The sequence below is a fragment of the Copadichromis virginalis genome, linkage group LG7 (genome assembly GCF_057382275.1).
Source record: "Copadichromis virginalis isolate Kocher_CV1m ecotype Utaka linkage group LG7, C_Virginalis_male_GT1.1, whole genome shotgun sequence".
Classification (NCBI taxonomy): Eukaryota; Metazoa; Chordata; class Actinopteri; order Cichliformes; family Cichlidae; genus Copadichromis; species Copadichromis virginalis.
In genome coordinates, this window is record NC_140624.1 from 62830214 (window position 1) to 62854906 (window position 24693).

Here is a 24693-nt window from a genome sequence, read left to right on the forward strand (position 1 = left end):
CAGATTATCAAAGAAGGTTCACCTTTAATACAGAACTGAGTCTTTCTGAAAGTAAGGAGCCATTCCTAATATAGTGGACACTGTGTGTAATAAATTTGAGCAGTGCAAAATAACTGATGGGAAGCATAGCAAGCATTGGTATGTTTTGTTTCATAGGTGTTTCTCTATTGCTGAAGACAGAGGCAGCTCACATAAGCAGCACAAGAAGCCTCTGTCTGCTGTTCCACAGCTGACTGTTTAAGTTGAACTCAGTTCTACAAGAAACAGTGGATGTCCCCAGGTGTGTGTCTCAGTTCAGCTCTGACACTCTTAATGAGATGAATTTGTTGCTTTTATATACTGTGTTCCCATGTTTGGCTGACAAAAATAAATAAATAAATAAATAAATAAATAAATAAATAAAGCCCAGTTCAATCTCAGTGAAGTTATAAAAAAGGTAGACCAGTTTTCTAATTTGGTTTGGTTTAATGTATGTGAAATATTAACTGCTTGCCTCAAAACAAATATGCGAATACTTTTTGCAAGCTTGCAATGCAAGCTTTTATTGCATTTTATGGAAATTTTGGTAAGGAAAGCAAATCTTGAACTCACAGTGAAAATGCAGGCTACAACATGATGGAGGAAATAAGCACGAGATATCTTCATGGTGTAAGTAGTGTTCATTTGGAGCATAATCACAGCATAATCCCTCTGCTGCCCTGCCTGTAACAAAAGGCTCAGTGAAGAGAGAGGCTTTCTCATCATTATTGCAATACTCAGTTTTAGACAGCAGATGTCTTTAATTTAGAGAAAAGACTACAGTTTTTATCATGAGTGGTATACACTGTATACTGCTAAATAAAGATATAATAGAGCAATGCAGCTAATGTCTTGTAAGAGAAACTGCAGGTTTTGGCACTTAAAGCACTGCCTTCATTTTTCATCCCTTGAGGTAATTAATACCTCAGTTATACAGTACTGACGGAGGGGGTGGCTGTGGCTCAGGCAGTAGAGGAGATAGAGTGGCAAGTTGGAGGTTTGAGTCCCACCACTTAGTTATGAAGTACTTAGAGCAGCATAAAGAATTACATGCATGTATGTGCCAATGGGTAAATGTGGCTTTTACTAAAATATGCTGTAAGTGTTAGAATTGAAGGTGATAGAAAACAGAGAAGCTCATTTGGTTAGCAGGAGAAAGATGCCCATTCAGGAAGTGCTGGGGATGCACCTGCTACTGAAATCAAACTCATGTCTGCACCTCATCAAAAGGTTCACACTATGATATCTGCAGAAAAATAAAGATTCAGATTGAAGATTGTTATTAGTGTATGTATAAAATACATACACCTGACGTGATCTTCTCAAACAATAATCCATACTTTGCATTTCAGAGAGAAACAGATTTTTCATTGCACAGCATTCATCTTATATGAAGGTAATTGTGTACAAAACACCTTAAAATATGATAATTTAAAAAATTGTTATAGATTTAAAAGACTCCTGCAGGGTTTCTGTTTGAAGTTGAGAGTTCTTGTTAAAAAGTCAATAAAATCTGAAAAGATTACAAAGAGACACAAATGAAAAAAACAACTACTGATTGCTGAACAAATAAATAAAATGAAAATGTATTTTTTTTTATTCAGGTGGAGGAGGTCTAGAGTAGGAAGATGGAGACATAAAATACACATATGTGAACACATATGTTCATTGTTCGACATTTTCTTTTTGCATTGACTGCAAAGGTCCAGCATCATCATGCTTAAAAAAACAATCAATCAACTTACCAAGAAAATATCAGCACAACAATATTAAAAATACTTTATTTATCCTACATAGGATATTCTTTTGTTCAGCAGTTGAAATACTACTACTACTACTACGACTGCTAAAAAAATAAAAAGAAATAATAATAATAATAATAATAATAATAATAATAATAATAATAATAATGATGATGCTGATGATGATGATGTCAAGTACATTTTAAACATTAATTTAAATAATAATTAGTCGCAGCCTCGTATAAAATAGCTTTTAAACATAGCTGGCACACAATAAAATGCGGTAAAAACAAAACAAAACAAAACACTCACAGGATCTTGTTCTATGGTGAATACTGTTCAGAATTATACTTAAATACTTACTACATTTTAGGGACCTTTACGTGTTATAATCGTCGTAGTTTAGATGATATGTATTGATTTGCCATACACATCTGCACGTCTACTGCGTCTACAGTGCAGCACACGTGGAGCTGGCGGCGATACTGCTCCGATCCGCTGCGATTGCACTAGAGGAAATATTAAAATAAATAAATAAGCAGAAGAAGAAGAAAAAGCAGAAGAAGAAGAAGAAGAAGACTCTAAGCCAATCAGAAAGCAATTTGCTGCTGCCTGGTGACCAGCTACCAATAGGAAGCGTGAATGTGAGCGCGGATAAACGGAATTGTTGTGTGTCGGCCTCGGTGATATTGTGTTTGGTGACAGTAATAAGAGTAATTGTTTCAGGGCCGTTAAATCCCCTCACAATGAGCCTGTCTCTGAGGTAAGCCGGTTTGTCGCAGTTATTCCAACATTCCTCAAACCAGCGCACAGAGCTATTCGCTAGCTCTTTCACATAAGAGGCGCTAGCATGTTAACTTTGCAACGCGTTTGCTGTGTTTGTTCGGGAGCGATAGTGCATAGGAATTAGCTGCAGCTACTAATCAGTGTAGAGTCGACGTTAGCTGCTTACTGTTTTTTTGTTTTTCGTTTCTTTGAATGTGACTTGGACGACTACAATGTACTGTACTATAGACCACATTTAGTTGCAAAACTACTGTTCAGATGCCACCCCTGTACGACTGCATAGCCACAGCACAAGGTCATCAGTAACAGTACAAAGGAGCGTTTTTTCTCATTTATTTTTTAAACAAATCAGCATTCTTGACCAACATAGTTGCTGATTCCGTTTTATTCAGTGCACATACACTTTTGTGTACGTGTAGTGGAATTGTAAGGGGAAAGTCCTATATTAAATATTATAAATGGATAATCTTGTGTTGAATTGGCACAGAAAGGGGAAAAAGGACCAAAAACAAAGAAAATCTAACCGAGGAAAGTAGCTGTATCAGCGGTCAGCCAAACACTTCCGTGTTATGTGTATCTGACAATTAATGTTATAATGATACTACAGTCAATTTGTTTTGTTATGTTATTTTGTTATGTTGTTGATATTTAGATAAACAGGTGTCAGAGTATTACTCTATCATGTTGTTAAGTTGCTGATAAATCAGATATTATTGAATAAGTATTTGGTCGTAGATACTTCGTTAGATTGCTAACGATATATGCACTGCACTCTGCTTGTGTTGCAAACACAGAGCGTAGATACCTGTAAACTTCAGTCTGTAAATAGTTACAGATTTTAAGTTTGTTTTCTCAGGCTGGGTAAAACTGATCACAAGGCTGTGTACGTTGTCTAAACACTGAGTGCACTGCCTGCATATTTGTCTATTGTGTGTTTTGTCAGCCCTTTGCTTTTTAGCTAACCTTCTTCTGTAAAGCTGTGGTGTTCTGCCATACGCTGTACAACATACTCTGTATTGAAGCTTTAATTTGGGGTAACAGCAGATAAGTGTGTCACTTAAGTTAAAGAAAAATGTTTGCAATATGATGTGATGTGCAATACATTTGTGTATCACATGCTGCATCTGTCTCTCTCCAGAACGGAGCTCATGGCAGACAAAACCAAGCGTAAGAAGAGGAGAGAGCTCACTGAGGATCAGAAACATGAAATCAAAGAAGCATTTGAGTTGTTTGACACAGACAAAGACAAAGAAATTGACTACCACGAGCTGAAGGTGAGCACTGGATGATGAGAGGAAAACAAGTTTGACAGCTAAGAACAGTCCGGTGACGCAGTATTTAATCTGCTGTGTTTAGTATGTTAAAATGTGCAATAGGTCTGTCATAATGAACTCAAAAAACAGTTTTTCCTCACATGTTTACATCTGCTGTACTGCTGTTGGAATACAGAAACATCTCACTGTCACAAACTGTCAACAGGTGGCAATGCGTGCACTCGGCTTTGAAGTGAAGAAAGTGGATGTTCTCAAGATCCTTAAGGATTATGACAGAGAGGGAAATGGGAAAATAACATTCGAGGACTTCAGCGAAGTTGGTAAGTTTGCTTTCCCTGTATGTGCCCCTGTGCAGACAGGGGCCGAGGGGAAGAAAATCTCTGACATCTTTAACTGAAGTGTTTCAGTAACTCTGATGCATGTTATGTATGGTTCTGCAGTGACTGATCGCATCCTAGAGCGAGATCCGAAAGAGGAGATCATGAAAGCCTTTAAGCTGTTTGATGATGACGAATCAGGAAAGATCAGTTTGAGGAACCTGAGACGTGTGGCGCGGGAACTTGGGGAGAATATCAGCGATGAAGAGCTCCGCAGCATGATCGAGGAGTTTGATACTGACGGAGATGGTGAAAGTAAGTCAGCACTTGCTCTTTTCTTCGACATTGATAATTATTGCTATACATTTAATCCCTAGAAGGGAAATGCGTTCAGTTTGTTTAAGTGAACAGGAGTGGATGAGCGGGACTTTTGTTTGTTTTGGTGTACGTACAAAAGAGGCGTATGAACACCATTTATAAGGTGCTCGTATGGAGACATATTTATCGTCAAGTAGTTTGGGAAAAATACATATCTTAATAGTTTTTTATCTTTACCGTTTACGACTCTGGCTACTGGCGCTCCTCTGAAAAAGAAAGCCTCAAATCTCAAAAAATTGTTTGTGGTTCTGTTAAGCGCTATTGAGTCTCTAAACTTACTTAATAATGCCTTCATGAGATTTTAACCATTAGAGCAAAATTACTCATAACCATCTCACAGACGTACCATTATGTTCAGCTACTTTCAGGACCATTGATAATTACGTAGACTCTTTTTCTCCTATTAATCTTTGAGTTAAATGATGCAATTACTTCCTCCAAACTGTCAATGTATCCATTTTTTTCTACCCTGATTTTATGTTTTTTTTTCTGATTTTAAATATGAAATATACTCAAATTTTAGAGCCAGTTAGGGGTTACACTGGGATTCAGCTGGTGGGGGGGAACCCTTAAATTGGTTGTAATGGCTTAATGTGGGGAAAAGACTCATAACTCACAATAATTTCTACTGAGACCTTCAGTAGATTTTCTTATTGTAAAGGCTGTGATCAGCTGATCAGATGTACACAACTGAATTCAACCAGATGTTAGCAGATGTTTTATGAGTTGTCCTAGCTGATTTCCATCTTCTATGCTGATAGTAAACTATTTAAGCTGTCTTTTTCCTATACGGTATGAAGGTAGAATTAAGTCAGTGGATTTCAGCATCATCAGTGAAAATTCATGTGAATTTCTGCTACACTGAATGTAACCTCACACTGACCATGGACCCACAGCCAGTGTGCGCTAGTCACACACTGTTCTTTACTTTAAATCCATCACAGTACAGCAAACTAACTTGTTTACCTGCACTAACCTGCAGGGGATTTTCATGCAGCTTTTAAATAACACAACAGTTAGTCTATCTCAGTTTGATTTGCAGCATGTTTCACAATATGAAAAAACATAATGTCACATGTACAGACCTGATATCTGATTTAAAAACATGAGGACTGACATGTAAGCTTTTAAATATGCATAATCTGCATTTAAATCAAATACCACTGAGCAGTCCTTACCTTTAAATCTAAGCTCTCTTCTTCCTCTCCTGTCCTGTCTTTCTTGGCTTTCTAAACTTTTCCATCTTTCAGTGAAGTTAGCGCTCTTTCTTTTCTCTTCCCTGTGAAACCCAGCAGCTGGACCTGTAGGTAGCAACACACTGTGAGACAAACTGTACACAGTTTGTGTGTTTGTTGACCTGATAGAAACCTTGCATTTGAAATTACCTGACACAAATAGCTTGACCCAAATACATTAAAGCAAAAGTAATGAACCTGTTTTGAGTAAAAGTAAAAAGAAGTTGGAAAGATAAATACTGAAGTAGAGTAAAGATACCTGAAAATTGTACTTAAGCACAGTAACAAAGTATTTTTTACTTTGTTACTACTTCCTACTTTTGGAAGCTAGGTTGCACAGAGAGATGGGGGTGCTGGATTTAAATGCCTGCGTGTCAGGAAAATGTGAAGAAACAAGCGAAAAAGTAAATTAAGCAGCATCTGGCTGCATTTCAGTGATTTTGTAGACTGCAAAGCTTAGTGCAGAATTGATTAAATGGCTGAAGTGATACCCTTTCCATTTTCATTGTAGGGGGACAGAAGGTTTCAAACTGAATGGCAGAGATGTAGAAATGTCTGCATGTACCACTTTTTTTTTTTTTTTTTTTTTTTTTTTAAACCACTACAGTTTAAAACAAACCAACAAACAAAATACCCTTTGGGCAATTGGCTACCAGAACCTTTTCTGTAGTTTTATTCTTACAATTTAAGTCCAAAGAGTCCTGTTGACAGATTTCTTTCTTTGTCACGGCAGCTTTTTTTTTGTCATGTAAAAGAACAGTAAATTATGTAACATGTTTACACTGACAGAAAAAGGAGTTTCACAGCTCCAGCCCACTTAAGGTCAAAGTGGGCTGAACAGAGAAACTGTAGTCAAAATAAAAGAATTTAAATAAATGAGATAAAAAGATTACAAGAAATTCATATATACACATACATGCAAAAACGAAAGTTTTTTTTGTATTTTAGAGAACTGAAACTGACATTTTTAAAACTTTTTTTCTTTTGTGTTTGGTGCTCTCATTGACTGACTGGACTTGTTTACCCCCTTTCCAGTAAACCAGGAGGAGTTCCTTACAATTATGGGCGGGGAGTCCTGATGAGGGATTTCTCTGTTGCTGAGGACTTCTTGGTTGGATTGGTTGTCCAATTTGTGAGCAGTTAAGCGACTTGACTGTCAACAAGGACGCACAGCTTCCTCTGAAGCATCGCAGGTGGACAGAAGTTGTTTCATTGACCCTGAGGGTTGTACTTGAGTCATTCCATAAAAGCACTGAACTGTGTGACAGATTCAATGTCAGCCAAACTCATTTCTTATTGAAGGTGAAAGTTAAAGTATCAATATCATGCTAGTCTTTAAAATTAGCTAATTGTTGTTGAGTTTTTTTGTTGGGTTTTCCCCCCCATGTTTTAACATCTTTGTTAAATATTTACGGTAATGTGTTTTGCAACCATTTCACACCTTTCTGTAATTAGATCCTGTAAAAAGATCTTTTCACTCTTTTATAAACACATTAATTTACTGTTGGGGAAAATATAGACAAATAGCAGTAAAATGTTGTTGCTTTTATCAGAAGTGTCTGTATATTGTAAAGGACACCTATTTCATACATGGCTATTTTGAATGGTTGTATTTCCAGTTTACATGTGCATGTTCAAGTGTTCTATTTATTTTTGACACAATAAACTGGTTTCCCAGCAAGTCGCACCATTTTTACCATTTTACTTTCTCTGAGTGCTGGTAAGTGTGTCTCTGTTGTGCGACCTAGTTTGTAGTGATGGCCAAATGAAGCCTTGTGAAGTATTGAAGCTTTTATTGAAAAATGGTTCATTACTCGAACCTTTTCAACACAGTCATCTTTAGTGACATCTGGTGGCCTAAAATATGATGAACACCTTAAATCTACAACTTACAATGAACTGTATGGGCAGAAATCTGTGCCATCAGAAACTGAATTTGAATAATTTGAATTTGAATTTGAATTGCTCAGATTGAATCTGAATTGTAACTTGAATAAATGCTTTTGAAAACTGAATTTGAATTAGTCTAATTTGAAATTGAATTTATGGTTTGAAAATGATCATCACTAAATTGAAATTGCATTTTATATTTTGAAAATGAATTGATTTGCTTTGAAACTGCATTTTATCCTTTAAAAATTCAGCTCTCGAATAATTTCAGTTTCACTTCTCACAATTCAATTTCAGTTCCAAAAGTCAGTTTTTTGGAACTTACATCCGGTTCCGGTTCAAGCGCAGATTAATAGAACTACGTTTTACTAGCGGACCGAAAGTGTTACTGACAGGAATCTACAGCATCTTGAGCTGAATTAAGACTTCAGAAGTCATTCGTCATGTCGAATGACCAGCGGATAAACTCTCAGGTTGGTATTAAATGTATTACATGCATAAGAACAAGCGTCATTTAACAAATGATAGCCGTAAGGTAACTTTTATGCTTATTGTAGCTGTTAGCTAAAAACGCTAATTTAGCTTAGTTTGCCCTGAATTCAGCTTTGACAAACAAATATGATCGACTGTTTCTAGTAGAATTCCAGAGTTGTCATCTTGTACCCTCTCAGAGTGCCCCTCTGTATGCTTGCAGAGACCCCTACAGTAGGGAAACATGCAAAACAGTGCCCAAACCTTTGTGTTTTAGCTTTATTTATGTCTTACACAGCATCCCAACTCTTTAGCTAACTTAATAACTTTAGCTAAAGTGAATAGTTAGTCTAATTCATTAGTGCAGCATTACTGGATCATCTCTGTTTGAAGTGATATAATATGACTAATTTCAAATTAGACTAATTCAAATTCAGTTTTCAAAAGCATTTATTCAAGTTACAATTCAGATTCAATCTGAGCAATTCAAATTCAAATTGAACTTATTCAAATTCAGTTTCTGATGGCACAGGCTTATATTATAACTTATACTATAACTTCTATAATTATAGCTATAGTATGTGTACTTCTTATGTACATTTTAGACCTGGGAGCAGAACTGCTGATAAACTGTTTTTATTTAGGAATAGGCAGAGCGTCCACTCTTCCTGGCTTTATGTCTGTAATTATGTCACACACTGGTTTGCTGTCACACAAAATCACCACCAAAACAGCATAAATCCCACCAATGATTCAATTCCTTAAAAGCCACTAAATCAAGTACTGAAGCAGTCGCATGGCAATTGAAGCTTTGATCACGTCATTGATCATGTGACTCTTTCAGACAAACAAAGCCTCGACACAGTGTTTCTGAAGCAGTGTGTTGATTTATTTATTTTTGACACATGAGCTTCAGCTTCAAACGCGCCATCACTTCTAGTTTGCGTTCGTATTCTCTGCCATTTCCTCGTTATAAAAACCTTTTCTTCTGTTTTGTGGCCAGGCACAGGCATAGTACTTTTTCTTTGGTCTTAACCTAGAATTTAGTGTGTTCTTCTTTTTCCCGGAGGAGTGGGGTTTTTGTTTCTTGTTTTGGCCTTGGAGACCCTGAAAATTAATATGCTTCCTTTTCCCCTCCTAATTAAGTTAACAGTGTAAAGAATTTGTAAATTGTTTTTTTGGAAATTGTAAAATCTTTGACACTGTTTGTAGTCTGAGCTTATATAGCTCGTGCTGTTGCCCTTGTTGTGTTGCACCCCTCATGAACCCTAGACTTTGCTTCATAGTTGAGTGATGCCTTACTCAATAAGGGGGGACATAAGGGTATCGGCCCTCTGCCGGGGTCTCTCTAAACATGTTTTAGATTATCCTGTGGGCTCGGTTGTTCAGTTCAGGTCATACGGTACAGAAAGTGGACTCCATTTTCTTAATTTTGGTTGTTTTGCAACTATTTTTGATCTTCTCACTGGGTACCAATTTATGGTTGACAAGCCATTAGCCAATGAGCATGCAGTTTCAGTCAGAGCTGACCCTGTTCATCGCATCTGGTTTCGAAACACCAAAATGATGTCCTGCCAGCTATATCCATACTATATACTGTAATGTGACTGTGATGAGCTTTGAACTCTTCTTCACTGATCCAACATGAATGACTGATATGAGGTGTGCATGACTGCACAACCAGTGAGACTGTGGGTCTTGATTAAAAGGAAGCAGTGGATATTTAACGTGTGTGAGCAGGGAGCAGGATGTTACATGCTTCAGCTGTGCCCTCCTCTGGAGGGTGGGTGTTGTTCAGCTGCTTAGGGCTGCCAGTAACAGTGAGGGGATTGGTTGTTCCTAAATTAAGAGTGGAGGCTTGTTGCATCACTCGACTTCCAACCAGGGCCACCTAACTTCATAGTTGAGTGATGCCTTACTCAATTATGTAGAGACTTGCTGTGGGATTTAGGAGGGATTTCACTGTGTTCAACTGAAAAAAAGCATTTTCCCTGCATTTTCTGTGGTTGTTTTAATCACCAGTTATTGCAATACTGTTATTGCTCACGAAAGATGACTAATAAAAACAAATTTCTATGTAGCAAAAATAAAGGGCATGTCTACTTATTTTTTATGTAGTTAAATATGGGCTAAAAAGGCGAGGCTTGTGGAGTGGGTACTGAAGACTGTTTCACTCTGGAAATTAAGCATGACATTTTGAGCATCGATTGTTAATCTCTTAACAGTTTATTTCTTTTTTAACCTCTCAGCCTTAAAATGCTCAGGGGGCAGGCATGGACACCCAAATAAGTGGTTTTTAAAATTTAAGTTTTCTGACATTTAGTGGGAAGTCCTCCTTTATTAGCAGCATATGTGATAGCATGGGATATCAAATATCTCCTGTGTCTGTGCTCATGGGAGTGGAGCTGAAAAAGATGGCACAGTCCCTTGTGGAGCTCCTGTATGCACATCAGACATTTACTTGCATACTGTGCAGCTTATCTCTTTAGCAGCGGGATGGTGTGGGGTGTACTTAGGTTTTCACAGGACTCTGTAGTCCTGTGAAAACTTTCCAAATGGCTGCATAGTAATATTCAAGGTCATGTTAGTTACACTAAATTAGGGCACGCCTTTGCCTCGTGTACATTGCCTCGTAGTGGAAAAAAAATGACATTCAAAATTAATGGTACACAATATAATTGATACACACTAGTATAGCAAAACCACAAATTACTACAAAAAACAGAGTATTTGATACCAGTTACTTAAAATAATATGTAAATCCAATCCGTCTCCTGGCTCGGCAGTTATGAATAAAGCAAACAAAGTGTTTGCTGTATGTTAATGTCTCCACCTGCGGACAGAATGCACACTTGCATGCAGTAGTTTTGAACCAAGCTTGTACAGCCTTCCTGCTTTACTTCGACTGCCCACAAGATGGAGTGATGTGTGACAGCACATTATGCACCTGATCACTGCATGCACTCTGTGTCCTTCAGGTCTTTGTGAGCACTACTTCTGGTAAAGTTTACATTTTAATTTTATTATTTTATGTTAAAATTGAAATAAAAAAAAGAGGACCGTGGATAAAAGTACAGTAAAATTTTAGTTGAGTGTGATTTACAAACTGCAAATGATGTCACAGCATAAAGCCACTAAGCTCATGTTTAAAACAATAAAGGACACCTTCCATACAGACTATAAAAAATAGATACTGCTAAGAAATCTCATCTCATAATGTGATGTATGTGATGAAATAATAACGCCAGTTAGTCAAGGCCTTTGTCACACACTGCACTTGTGATGCAGAATACTGCCCACAGAGCTTTTCGGCGAATCCTCATGAACTCCGTCACTTGACGCCCCACAGGCTTCTACATATTGGTTTGGATGAAGGCATCTGGATCGCATTGCTTTACACTTCATCTGTCCCAGCCCCCATCAAGTACTCAGATGTTTAAGATGATTGGGGTTGAATAACCCAGTTTGCTTTGGTACTACCCTGTGCCAATGAGTAAATGAGTCTGTGGTTTTTCTCTTGAGCAGTAGAGTTGAATTCTGTAAATGGGATAAATGTTAGTGATGCTGTAAAAGGCTGAGAAACAAAGTATTGTATGTATGTACATGACTAGGCTGAAAGTCATCACTAATGTTGATTATATGAACGTGCATGTGGTTATTACAGTGAGGCCCTGAGCTTAGCCTTCCTCTGGTACATGCTCAGCTGTCACGTCCCGGACTGGAGCAGCACATGCTCTAGAAATAACCCAACCCAGTTCCTTCCTAGTTACAACCTCAAAGTCGCCCCCTGTGGTTTCCACTACATGACTTTCCACACTCACTCTCTTGTATTACTAGTAGTAATCTGTGCTGATGAGAATTCTACAAATGCATCAGATGGCAGACCAAGATCTTATTGCTCTGTGATTGGGGGTAAAAACATAGGTTACCTGTGGTTCCACATGTAGATGGGCTAATTGGCTTGGTTAAAAGGCTTTCTGGTTTCTATGAACAGTCCTTTTGCAGTTGATGGTTTAATCATGTCTTCCTTGAATTCATCTAAATAATCTGTGAAGTGAGAAAACCATCTGCTAAAATGTAATCTTGAAATAATTTGATGGGATCAAATAATTTAGGTCTTTATTCAGGTATTAACTGCATTTGTACAAAGAAAAAAAAGTCTTAGACAATAATGGTGGGCCATACAATATTATTACCAAGGAATAAACAAATGGGCCTCTTGCACAGAATTCTGTGGTTTTATCTTATCTACTTTGTCATAATGGTTAAAAACAGATGATTTGTATGGGACACATCAGTGAGACTAACATGCTAGGATTGTTTTGAGGACTCAAAAAAGGTCCTTCGCCAGATGCTCCTCCATTATTGTCTAGTATTTGGTTGTACGGAAATAAACTGTGTGGCTGTTCAGTTCAGTTGCTTCAGGTGCTCTGCTGGGCTCTTCTTCCCTTGGTTCCATCAAGATCGCCAGAGGTCTCTGTTATACAACAGCCACAGAAATCTGATGTTCATCTGGGTGTCATGAGATACCATCAAAAGAGTAAGCAACTGGACTGAAACACTGGAAAATCAGTGGCTTACTGCAAAAACATGAAACATGTCTGCAATGGATGATATTCTTCTGAGCTAATACTTTATGAATCTTTCTTGTTCCTGTGATGGATTTCAATGGTTGCACGAGTATAGTGTCATAAGATATAATGATAATCTAGTGTAAGTGTCTGCCATCCACAATGTCCTCACCTCTCAGCACAACGGGGTCTGCACATCTCTTCACTGTCGCCCCAATGCCATCTGGGGCACCCTTGCCATGGGATGTAGGGAATTCCATGTTGCATTCTTGAATCTCAGTTGGAGGAAGGACAGCAAAACTGTTTGCTTTGACCATTATATCTTTCAGGACATGATCCATGTCAGTCCATATGGCTGCTGCATCCTGGTGCTTGGACTGAAGTTGTGAAGAATCCTACCTTTTCATGTTTGGTGTAAAACATGCCCGTGTGAAGTGTTATCTGTAGGTTTTGTCCATAATGGCATAGTTGTATTTCTGAGCTGAATTTGCATTTCCAGGCCTCAGAAGTCAACATGCACAATAACTGTTGTTTCATTGCAACTTCTTATGTTTCTGTACTCCTCATGTTTGATTTTGAAGTAGGTGGACATGGGCGGTTGTTTCACTTCTTAATTTGTCTTGGTTGAGAACCATAAACTCTGACAGAGTACCACTATGTTTCTGAAGTTTGGTGTGAAAGTGAGCTCCATCTTCTATTTGCCTTTGAATGCTTTAATCTCTTTGTAATGCATTTTTTCAAGCTATGTATCTTAATGATTCACCAGCAAGTAGCTGCCTACTACTGCTCGGTTCCTCAAAACTGATGTTTAAAGGAGTCTGTGGGTTTATGTTTACATACTGCTGGACTTGTTGTTTTTTTCCCTTCAGATCACCAATGTTCTTTAATTTTTCCTCTTAAATTCCATTTCTCCATCTTTCTCTTTCCTTTCTGAGCTTTGACTGGCTGTTAATTTTCTTTCTCATTTTTTGATACTCCCTGATCATACTTCCCTTCTTCTACTAAAAAGTTAAGTTTTGCCATTCTAGCCTGAAATTGACCATTTTATACTTACTAGAAATTTTTCTGACACGTATTTATCCTTAAGTGTTATTTATATGCATATATACAGATTATGTATTAAGCAACAGATGCTATTACAATGAGACTGTAAAGCTAAATTATACTTTTGTTGTATAAACATTGCCTTGGTTTGCCTTTTAGTTAACTGGGTTAAGACTTTTATGCATGTTTTTAGCCCAATAATAAGGTTTTATCTGGGGGACATGTTTTGTCCATTATTTTGAGAATCGCTCAGCTACATTTGGTTTCAAAACACTTTAAAGACAATGGATTCAGTGAAAAGTCAGAAATGATTGACATTCAATCACTAAAACTAATTTTTCAAGAATGCAAGTAAGTATCTGTTTTCTGGCATCTTAATAAAATGTTTTTAAAAAGCCAAATATTTTTACTTTACTTTTTTCAACTTTTTTTTTAAAACAGCATGGATAACGACTATAATTATATTTTAATATTAAAAATATCCTTTTGATTAAACCAGTCAATTAACCATTACAGATAGATTTTTTTTTATTATTTTTTTTAAAAAGGAGTTTGGTAATTATCAATACTTTTAATTTAAGGCAGCTGTGGAATAAGCCTTACTTTCTGTATTTGCAGGAAAATACTGAAAATGTCAAATATTGTTAATTACACAGGTTGACCACCAGAGGGAACAACAAGATTTCTTGTTCTTAACCAAAAATGTCAGTGTTATTATGTATCTTAATTATAATTCACGTCTCACAGAAATGTATCTTTTTTTTTTTTAAAGAAGCTGGTTGAGTGACTATTTTCAGACAGTCCCTTAGTTGTATGACCTAGACATGCACCTCATGGGGGTTGACTTAAAATGCACTTCATGAAATGTAACAGGAATGCCTCCTTAACTGTGGTGTCTCTAGCTGTTTGTGTCCAAAACAGAGGGTAATCTTAAAGAGGTGCTTGTAATCAAGTCCCAGTCCAAAGATAACTACAGTTTTTCATCACTTCTTGTGAGCTATGTTTACTGTTCACTCAGATTTTGTTGTTATGCAAAGTACATAAAAATATCGTGGTAATTTTTAAAAACTTCAATATCCAAAGTTATTCCTATTCATGAGAAACCATCTAATAAATTCACAAAAATGTATCAGCAAGGATATCTCAACATTTTATATTTTTCAAACATTTTCAAAATAATGATTCTACAATACTTTAATTTTGGTGATAAATGGCAGACAAATATTAACAAATATTTTACTAAATAAAATATTTGTTAATATTTGTTTACTAAATAAAATATTTGTTTGGAATAATTCTTTGTTTAGTTGGGTTTGTGTATATCTGTTTGGACAAAACCAGACCAATATTTAAATTTGTATGTCAAATGCTTCAAAACTGCTTCAAAACTGATGGGAAACAGTGCCAGAGTTCAGATCTGGTGCCCACCTGTCAGTCATTAGGCGAGCTATCCCAAATATGTGACAACAGTTACCCTCTAACCCTGACAGGGGAACATGGGAGGAAAGACCACTGGACTGTTTACTGTTGTGCTTGGTTATATCTGTGTGATGGCTGCACTTACAGCCACACAGTGGTAATATCACCATGTTAGTGTAGAGGCTTATAAGTAACCTTGCATTCACATTTCTTTCTTTAAATATAGGAATTTATTTACAGAACAATAAATAACTGGTTTTGGTTTAGTTAATTCACATATCCACATAACACTGCATTCTAAAATAAGTGCGCACATTTTAGTTTACACTGTTATGTATGATTAATCTTTTGTTTTCTGAGTTACCTTAGTTGCAGCTGTTCCAGTCCCTTGATTAAGGAGCCAAGAGGTGGAAAAGGGGCGGAGCGAGCTTTGAAGGAAGACTACAAATTGGTTCATACCATAATTCAGGACCATGGGGGGGAATTGGAGTTGATTATGTTTGGTTTAGTTAGGTTTTGTGTGTTTTACCCCTTCTCCTGTTTTTGTGGGCTGATCAGCCACTATTTAAGTTTCCCCTTTGTCTCATTAAGTGAAGTCAGGTTGTTTGAGTTATCAGTTGTGTTGTCAACTTTGAGTAGAGTTTTGTTAGTTTGACCTCTTTTATGGGCCCAAGATTTTGATTCTTTTTGCATGAGTTAACCAATTATGTTTTTTGGGTTAAATAAAAAAAAAATTTTTTGGACTTTAACCTGTGCCTAAGTTTCCTTCACTGCTCGGTCCATCACAAGTGGTGTCAGGAGTGGGATCAGCAGTTGAAGGCACAGGATTTTTTTTTCTCTTTTTTTCCCCTCTTCACTTATCAAGCCATGCACAGAATGGGAAGGAGTGGCAGAGGAGCAAAAGGAGATTGTCAAAACCAGCCAGTTGGAGTTGTAGAGCAAGTAGAAGGAGGAGAGGAAAATGGAGCCTCTGGAGGGGTGGATAGTACTGAGAGCCAAGGTAAGGAGCCGACAATGTCAGAACTGATTTCCATGCTTCGTTCTCATATGGGTCAGCAGGAGGCCCAGGAAGCAAGAAGAAGGGAGGAGTTTACCCGCCAGGAACAGCGCTTTAGAGCACTGCAACATCAGTTTCAGCTGTTGCAGGTAGAAGTGCAAGCTCGTACCTCCCCGGTCCCTGAGCCTCAAGTGGAGGAACCTGAACAACCAGAGGTAGAGTCCTTTGAAGAGGAGAATCCTCCCTGTGCTGGCTCCAGTAATGAGCAAATACATCCTCAATCAGGTCAGTCTCGCTTTTATGAACCCAGGCTGGAAAAATTGACAGAGGAGGATGATATTGAACATTTTTTAACAACATTTGAACGCATGGCTGTAGTTTGCCGGTGGCAAAAAATGGACTGGGTTTTTCATCTGATTCCTTTACTCACTGGCAAAGCAAGAGGTGCGTATGTTCATATGGATATGGATGACTCTCTAGACTATGACAAAGTTAAAGCAGCTATCCTTCAAAAATATGACATTAATCCTGAGACACATAGACTGAGATTCCGTTCACTGGAGGTAAAACCTGATGAGAATCCAAAAGAACTATATGCAAGATTGAAAGAGTTATATGAGAAGTGGGTGAAGCCAAAGGGAAAAACGGTGCATGAGGTTAGTGAAATATTAATTTTAGAACAATACTTGAGAATGCTGTCTCAAGTATTGGGGGTGATCGTGGCTCAGGGGGTTGGGAATTGCATCTGTAACCGGAAGGTCGCCGGTTCGATTCCTGGGCTCTCTGTCCTGGTCGTTGTGTCCTTGGGCAAGACACTTTACCCTACTTGCCTACTGGTGTTGGCCAGAGGGGCCGATGGCGCGATTATGGCAGCCTTGCTTCTGTCAGTCTGCCCCAACTGTACAACTGTAGCTTGCCTCCACCAGTGTATGAATGTGAGAGTGAATGAATAGTGGTATTGTAAAACGCTTTGGGTGCCTTGAAAAGCGCTATATAAATCCAATCCATTATTATTATTTCTCTGCATGTAATCATTAGTTCTTATGAATCCTTGGGGCTTTTCCAAAGTGTGTCTTTGTGATTTGGCATTATATAAATAGAATTTGAACTGAAGGGAATTCAACAGAGGGATAAAGCATTTTAATTTCTTATTTCATAGCATAATCTCATCTAAATGTTTTTAAATAAATTGGCGGCACAGAACACCACTGTCCATCCTCGAAGCCAACAGACATGCTGGGTCTCCAACTCCAACACAGCACCCGAAGGACACAAAGGGAGGTACACAAATAAACACATAATTTTGCTGTGTGTTACACGCACAAAAGACCTAGGAGACAGCAGCCATTGGCAACAAGAGGGCTGAAGACCCAAGGCCACACATCTCGTTGACAACCATGCGCTCACCCCAGCAGAAGGAAGAGGGAGGCCATGTTCCTGCATTGTAACAGGAACATAAAGTGATAATATACCACTGAGAGAGCCAAAACCAAGTAATGGCCCCTGAGACAATATTTTTGTTATGTTTTCTGGACGTGTGAAGGCCATGAATTCACAAAATTGTTTGTTTAATGGTCTTAAATACCATATCTGTGTTTCATTTTGGGTGTGGTTTATGGCTCAGCTGGAGGATCAGGATCAGGGGACAGCGCCGAGGAAGGCTGGCTGGCACAGCTGATACCTGTCACGCTAACCACACCTTCCCCATTTCAGTACCTGCTGGGGCCTGGAGGTTCGAGCCCTGTGGTGTGAGCCGAGCTGGAGCAGAGGGCTGAAAAGCTGCACATACTGAGCTAAAAAATAAATACAAATCACTGCCGAGCACCAACTCCTCCTTTTTACACACACTTGCAAACAGCTTACTGAGAAACCAGAAACAGACTGTTCACCTTCAAATAAAAAGTTGGGCCTTTTCAGTTGCTTTTTATTTATTTGTTTTGTTTCTATGACTTTTCTACCTCAACTCACAAGTCGGGAAAACTCACAAATCTTTTTCATGAACAGTTGGTTGTTCTAGACTATTGGAATAAATGGCATTTATGATTCTCCTGCGATGCGATATAATGCTAATACGGTTCTAGTCCTGGCTGGGACATTTCTGCATGGAGTTTGTATTCTCTTTGTGTGAACTTCCTACAGGCAGTCAGGTTTCTTCCCAGAGATATGCATGCTAGGTAAATGGTACTAAAAAGGAGGACAATTTTGCAACTATTTAATTATATAATTGGCAATAGGCCAGTAGCATAATTGGGTATAAAAAGAGCATCTTGGAGTTTCAGAGAAGTAACGATGGGCAGAAGTTCACCAGCGTGGCTTTGTAGTAGAAGAGTCCGGGTGCTGAGCTAGGCTGCCTGCAGTCCAGACCTTTCATCAACTGACAACATTTGGAGCATCATGAAACCAAAAATGGGACAATGAGAAGCCAGAATTTGATTTTTTTTTCTGTTATTTTGTGAATAAAAGATTGATTTATAAGATTCTAAAATCATTGCTACTCATCTCAACTCTTTTGGAACTGTGATGGAACTGTGGAGAGTTAGACAATATCTGTGCTGTGCATGCTTTATATATTCACCTCCACCACAACCACCTCTTATTTATAAATCAAGTACTGGATTTTAAAACAGTGAGTATGATTCTGAGACTAATGACTTTACATACAGTAGTGTCACAAGTATTATGTTGTTCAGCAATTCTTTGCGATAAAGTATTTCATAAATTGTATTGTATAAGATAAAAGAAATGCTTAATGCTGATGGAGGAGCTGGAGGAAAACACAGACATGAAGAGGGAATGTCTTGACACACGCAGTGGATTGTGGACTATGCTTGGCAGCTGGGTGAAGATGGATTCGTTTTCACACGCTCATGGATTTCACAGTAACTTCATCTCTCGACATCCCAGCTTCACCCAGCCACACTGCTGTGGACCCTCAATGGCACTGAAAGAAAAAAAAATTCCTCCTAACAACATTGTAGTTTCCATACATTTGATCATTTTATTGGAATTTGGCAAAGTGATGGAGTGACTTTTCTATTATAGTGGCACATACTTTGCAATAAAGCACACAGAAAAGTTGTAGTTGGACAAAAATAAAACTTGCCTCTAGTAATAACATTTTTAGGATTAGGGTGTGCCCCTGCTATGTGCCTATTGTGGGGAGGGAGCCTGTGACCACTAGGAGTATTAGGAGGTGGTCAGAGGAGGTCTTAGCAGAACAGCAGAGCTGTTTTGAGGTTGCAGACTGGGAGACACTCTGTGAACCTCACCTTAAGGACATTAATGGGCTTACTGAGTGTATCACTGAGTACATAACCTTCTACATCGACTTCATTTTCCTAGCTTGGACTGTCCATTGTTACCCAAATAACAAGCCGTGGGTGACAGAGGACATCAAATCACTCCTGAATGGCAGGAATGGGGCCTTCAGAGTGAGAAACAAAGAGGAGGTAGCCTTACCTGTAGTCAGCCTGCAATCCACAGCCACACCACTCTCTCTCCACATTGCACCATAGCCTCCTGTGAAAGTCCTGACACTCCTTCGCCACCTTTTACTTTCATTCATTAACAAGTTCAGAGACAAATGAGAAGATTCCACTCAGGCAAGTCTGCTGGAACAAAAGAGGTGAGTCCCCGTGTCCTTAAGGCCTTTGCCCCCAGCTTGTGGAGTCTTTCATAAACTGTTCATGATGAATCTGAGTCATTCCTGACACCACGTCCCAGTGGCCCCCAGGATTACAGACCTTTGGTACTGGATGTGGTTGTGGTTGTGGGTTGTGGTTAACTGCTTCATCAAGTGGTGTGAGCGGAATCATCTGCAGCTCGACATGACAAAGATCAAAGAATTGATTGTGGACCCCTTTTTCAATCCAAGAGGTTGATGTGGAGGACTATAAATAGCTTGAGTACACGCTGAGAATAAACTAGGCTACCTCTATTTTAGAATAGAATAGAATAGAATAGCCTTTAGTGTCACTGTACATGTACAACAAAATTGTGTTTTTTTTTATTTTTTGCTTCTTCTTTTTTTTTTTTAGAATAGAATAATTTTTTTGAGATGGTTGAGGTCTTTTAACATCTTTTGGACAATGGTCAGGATTTTCTCTGAGTCTCTTGTGGCCAGTTCCATTCTGTATGCCGCTGCATGCTTGGGCAGCAGGTCGAGGGTCGCAGATGCCAACAGACTCAATAAACTGATCCGCAGGGCCAGTAACGTTGTGGGGATAGAGTTGGACACCGTTAATATGGTCTCCGAGGGGGATGTTGTCCAAGATAAAGACAATGGTGGAGAATACCTCTCACCCACTCCATGACCTGCTGGCCAGTCACAGGAGCATGTTCAGTGATACACTGAGTGGCACCACTGAACGATCTCCACTAGTTTCCCTGTTCAACAGCTCTATCGTACAGTACACACTGCAATAGTTACACCCTTTTGCACGTCCTCTAAAGTGAAAATAACAAGTAGCAAAGTTGTACAGTTTGCAGTAAAATGTCAGTCATATATATTCTGTATTATTGTAATTGAGCTATTTGTATATATTAGAGCTATTTCTTATATTTTGTAACTTATATATGGAACTTATACTCAATTCAGTTAAATTTTATACAGTGTCAACAACAACAGTCGCCTCAAGGCGCTTTATATTGTACCTTTTTCTACTTTTTTATATGTTGTACATATATTGGATATATATTCTATTATTTAATTTACTTCAGTCTGTTACCGTTCTTATTGTCTTAGAGGAACTGTAGTCACATAATTTCCTTAGAGATTAATAAAGTATTGATTCTCATTTAAAGCCGGTCGGAGCGGGCACGCTCCGTTTTGCATAACTATTTTTAAATCCCGGTAGCACTGCAACCACGTAAGCTAGCGCAATAAGTTTTTTTGCATATGAAACCGGAGGAGTTGTACTTACATCTTATGCCATCAGCTTGTCCTGGGTCAAAATTTGCATAAAAATTTGCCGATCCGATCAACTGTTTGTAACACTTCCTACGTCCATCAGCGCGAACTATCGCATGTCCGCCAGGATCTGCCCGAATCCGGAAGTGACGTCATTTTGCGGAAATGTAGTTTTTTACCATCAGGCCTTATGAGCCTATACTTGTGTTTTTAAAAGTTATGTTTGACTATATGACTTTCTGTGTCATGTCTGGGATGCTGGAAATAGTTTATTTTGATGCATATGCTGGTTTTTTTGCAAATTTGCACTATAATATTTATTTTCGTTTTTCCTGCAGTACATAAAAATTGGTGTATTTCAAAAATAAAACTATTAAGACACTAAAAATAAATTTCCTGTGGTGGGAAACTATTTTATGCAACTTTGTATTTACAGTTTTGAGGGATAAGCCTCTTAAATTTCTCTAACTAGAAATATATGTTTAAAAAAAACAAAAAAACAAACAAAAACCGATTTTCAATGTTTTTGTAGTTTATTGCACTTTTGTGCAATTTATGTAATTAATATGCACTTAATGCATACATATTATTAAAATATGGGCAATAATGATTGTATTGATGTTTATCAACTTGAAAACTTCCCAAAAATGGCACTAGAGCATGTAAAAATATAATATAAGCTCTGGTGGACTTGGATGAAATTTCCCCGTGTGGGACTAATAAAGGTATCTTATCTTATCTTATCTATGGTAGGTCTTAAAGGGTTAAGGATATCAGAGACAACATAAGCAGCCTGTTGAATTTTCAAGTATATAAGTTAAAACTTTATGCTCACACTCAACAAATGCAGCAAAGTTGACCGGACAGAACTCCAGGCTCATGAGAACATAAGAAAGAGAAACCGCATTGTTTGATGAAATTGCAGTCATTAACTCACTACAAAAGCAATCACAAAGTTATTAATGTTAATGGTAGTACCAAACAATATTATTTAGGCCAGTGTTGTATATGCTAATGTGTAGCTCAAACCCTGAGTTCCTGCCATGATGTTAGTCACCACTATTGTTATCATTCAGCCTGTTTAACATTGTGTGTGTGACATGCTGTTGAAAAATACAAGAGTACATATAATATTTTAATTGATTTTATAGTATTCAAATTCTTATCACCAGTGGTTGTTTTTAAATGTAATGGAACCAACTAGTAAATGTATGATTTTGTGATAGCTCTAATTTCCATCTAAAATTTCAGTTAATCTGCTTTGGAATAGTTGTCTCCAGTCTAGAAACAAGTAGGGCTGTTGTCTTTGGGGTTTTCAGACACTCAGCCTGCACCCTTGTCTGATGGTTTCATAGACTAAGAAATTCAACCGAACAGACTTGTCCCCTTTCCTCCCTCTGCTCAGAAGTGACAGGAGTGGACAGCTGACCTAATCCTCTGCTGCAGATGCTTGGAGTGCTGATATCTACGACATGCTCACAGGTTTGATCACTCTCTCTATCTCTGTAATGTGTAGAGCCGATGGTCTATGGGAAGTAATCCAGGGTTCTTACACCACGGCCCATGTAGGCTTCTGAGTGTCAGCAACACATTTCTGTCTCTGTAGCACACACACACACACACACACACACACACACACACACACACACACACACACACACACACACACACACACACTGGTAGCATCTGTGGCAAATCTAAATATACCATGAGTGATAACAACAGGTGAGCCTGCTCCTTCAGATACATACACTCAGCTGGCTCAGACATAGGGGGTCACTGGGTGTGTGTGTGTGTGTGTACAACTGTGTGTGGTGGTGGAATGGAGTGGGCGGTGTTTGAGTGTGTGGGGTATCTGCTGCTCAGTGCAGAGAGAGAGCTCAGATCCAAACACTGCCCAGTTCTGGGTACCCCTTCTTCTAAGCCAGCTGGTCTGGCTTAAAATCTCTTCTCGTGTCTGAGTTCTGTTTTTTCTTTTATAAAAAGAATCCTTTCTTGTTTGATACAAGGGATTGACTGAGCAAACCCACAGCTGGAGCTGCTGGGGAACCTTCCAGGTGAAGACTGAACCAAAAGCACCGGTGAGTTGGCGAGAGAAATATGTCTGTTAGTAATGGACAAATGGAAGGACTGAATTAAACTAGAACACTCTTGTTTAGAAGGTGATAAAGCGTTGTTATTACACGGGAAACAAATATTAACTTTGAAGACAATAAGTAAAGTTGTGGTGGAACTGGTAGACTTTCGACCACTTGGTGGCAGCAGAAACAAGCTGTTAACGTGCTAAATACAAATATCCATGAGATATGAAGCAACACTGACACTAAATATAGATGAGCTCTATTAAACCAAACCAATGATCATTCGCATTGTGTTTGCCATTCAAGTGAGGCTCATTTGATTCAGTGTTAATACAAAAATATTGGTTAGTGCAGCTTTAAATATTGCTCTTTGTTCAGGATGTTTGATGGGCTGGGGTTCGATGCTGGTGTTTAGGGTTAGGAGTGAATTGCACAGTGTGTTTTTGAACTGTATCTGCTTTTGTATGTGCTTGTTATATAGATCAGAAATGTGCAAACTGTATATATTGTTATTTGAATTAACGTGTACGACAAAAGATTCCAAATAAGTGAAAATTGCTGAAATGTAAGTACTGACATACATTTAAAAATTCACTTCATATAAATGAAGGCAAAATAAAGATACTTTAAAGCAAAGTTTTGCAGATAATACTGAACATAAAGGAATAATAGTATAAAAAGTGTAAAGGAGAACTTAAGGATGAGTAATATTATTTCTTTTATTTAATGTACTTATTTATTTATGTGTATAAATAACACCAAATCACAACAACACTCACCTCAAGGCACTTTATATCGCAAGGTAAAGACCCTACAATAATTTGAATCTAACACACGCACGCACACATGCACACACACACTACCAGTCAAAAGTTTTAGAACACCTAAAAACATGTTGCCTAATTGGGCAACATGTGATTTCTTCTTCTATAACGTCCTCCTCTCCCTTCAAATCTCAAATTTATTCACAGTATGAGCTGGCTACATTAATGCATACATGCATAATAAATCATCTGTCAATCAAACTTTATTCATATAGTGCCTTGCACACAAGTTTGAAGGCTCTACAGCTGACTGAAGAACTAATAATAAGAAAATGTAAACAGTATAAGAAATTGGGAGAAATGCACAAGAGAAATAAAGTTTTATAAATGAAAATTGTGGAATGATGTGCTGTGGTTAACAGCTAATATATAGACCAATGACAGGCAGATGAAAGTGTCACCGAAGCTGTTTATGCTGCCTGTCAGATAAAATAGGAAAGCTGATGACAATTAAAGCAGATAAAACCATCACTCTATTATGTATCTGTTTATGGTGAAATCCAACTAAACCAAGTAGAAGAAGCCATGTGTCTTTGGGTTCATTCAAAGAAGTCATGTAGTAGTGTTTGTGACCAGCTGTTTTCATAAAAAAATAAAATAAAATCTTATAATTATATGTGATATTGTACATGCTGCATTTATCCAAGACTTACAACATTTTTAACACTTTTGACTTTTTAAAATTTATACACTGCACAGCAACAGCTACCTAGTGATATGGTACAAAGCAAACATAA

General features: G+C 38.0%; 2 protein-coding genes and 1 pseudogene across 4 annotated transcripts in view; 2 read left to right on the plus strand and 1 right to left on the minus strand.

The window, feature by feature from the left end:
• Positions 1-2343: 2343 nt before the first annotated feature.
• On the plus strand, positions 2344-7437 carry cetn3 (centrin 3). 2 transcript variants are annotated; one of them, XM_085464658.1, is made up of 5 exons: positions 2344-2523; positions 3685-3820; positions 4026-4140; positions 4261-4452; positions 6786-7437. In XM_085464658.1, the coding sequence occupies exons 1-5, from the start codon at positions 2507-2509 to the stop codon at positions 6827-6829; spliced, it is 504 nt and encodes a 167-aa protein (XP_085320784.1). In that variant the 5' UTR covers positions 2344-2506; the 3' UTR covers positions 6830-7437. The 2 variants fall into 2 exon arrangements, with proteins under 2 accessions (XP_085320784.1, XP_085320783.1); XM_085464657.1 differs by lacking the exon at positions 2344-2523 and having other exon boundaries at positions 3647-3820.
• Positions 7438-12480: 5043 nt separating this feature from the next.
• LOC146706495 (uncharacterized) lies at positions 12481-13105 on the minus strand (annotated as a pseudogene).
• Positions 13106-22910: 9805 nt separating this feature from the next.
• The window catches only part of mef2ca (myocyte enhancer factor 2ca), a 36770-nt gene continuing 34987 nt past the window's right edge, over positions 22911-24693 (plus strand). For both annotated transcript variants that reach the window (XM_085464659.1, XM_085464661.1), the window contains exon 1: positions 22911-23132. The gene's annotated coding sequence lies outside the window, so the exon portion shown is untranslated. The remainder of the gene's footprint in view (positions 23133-24693) is intronic.

What these genes read in the sequence shown, in the direction of transcription:
- cetn3 (XM_085464657.1), top strand. Translation starts at nt 3,662, where the DNA reads ATGCTGCATCTGTCTCTCTCCAGAACGGAGCTCATGGCAGACAAAACC. An exon ending in TTGACTACCACGAGCTGAAG is followed by an intron (nt 3,821 to 4,025) that starts GTGAGCACTGGA and finishes AACTGTCAACAG; the next exon opens with GTGGCAATGCGTGCACTCGG. An exon ending in TACTGACGGAGATGGTGAAA is followed by an intron (nt 4,453 to 6,785) that starts GTAAGTCAGCAC and finishes CCCCCTTTCCAG; the next exon opens with TAAACCAGGAGGAGTTCCTT.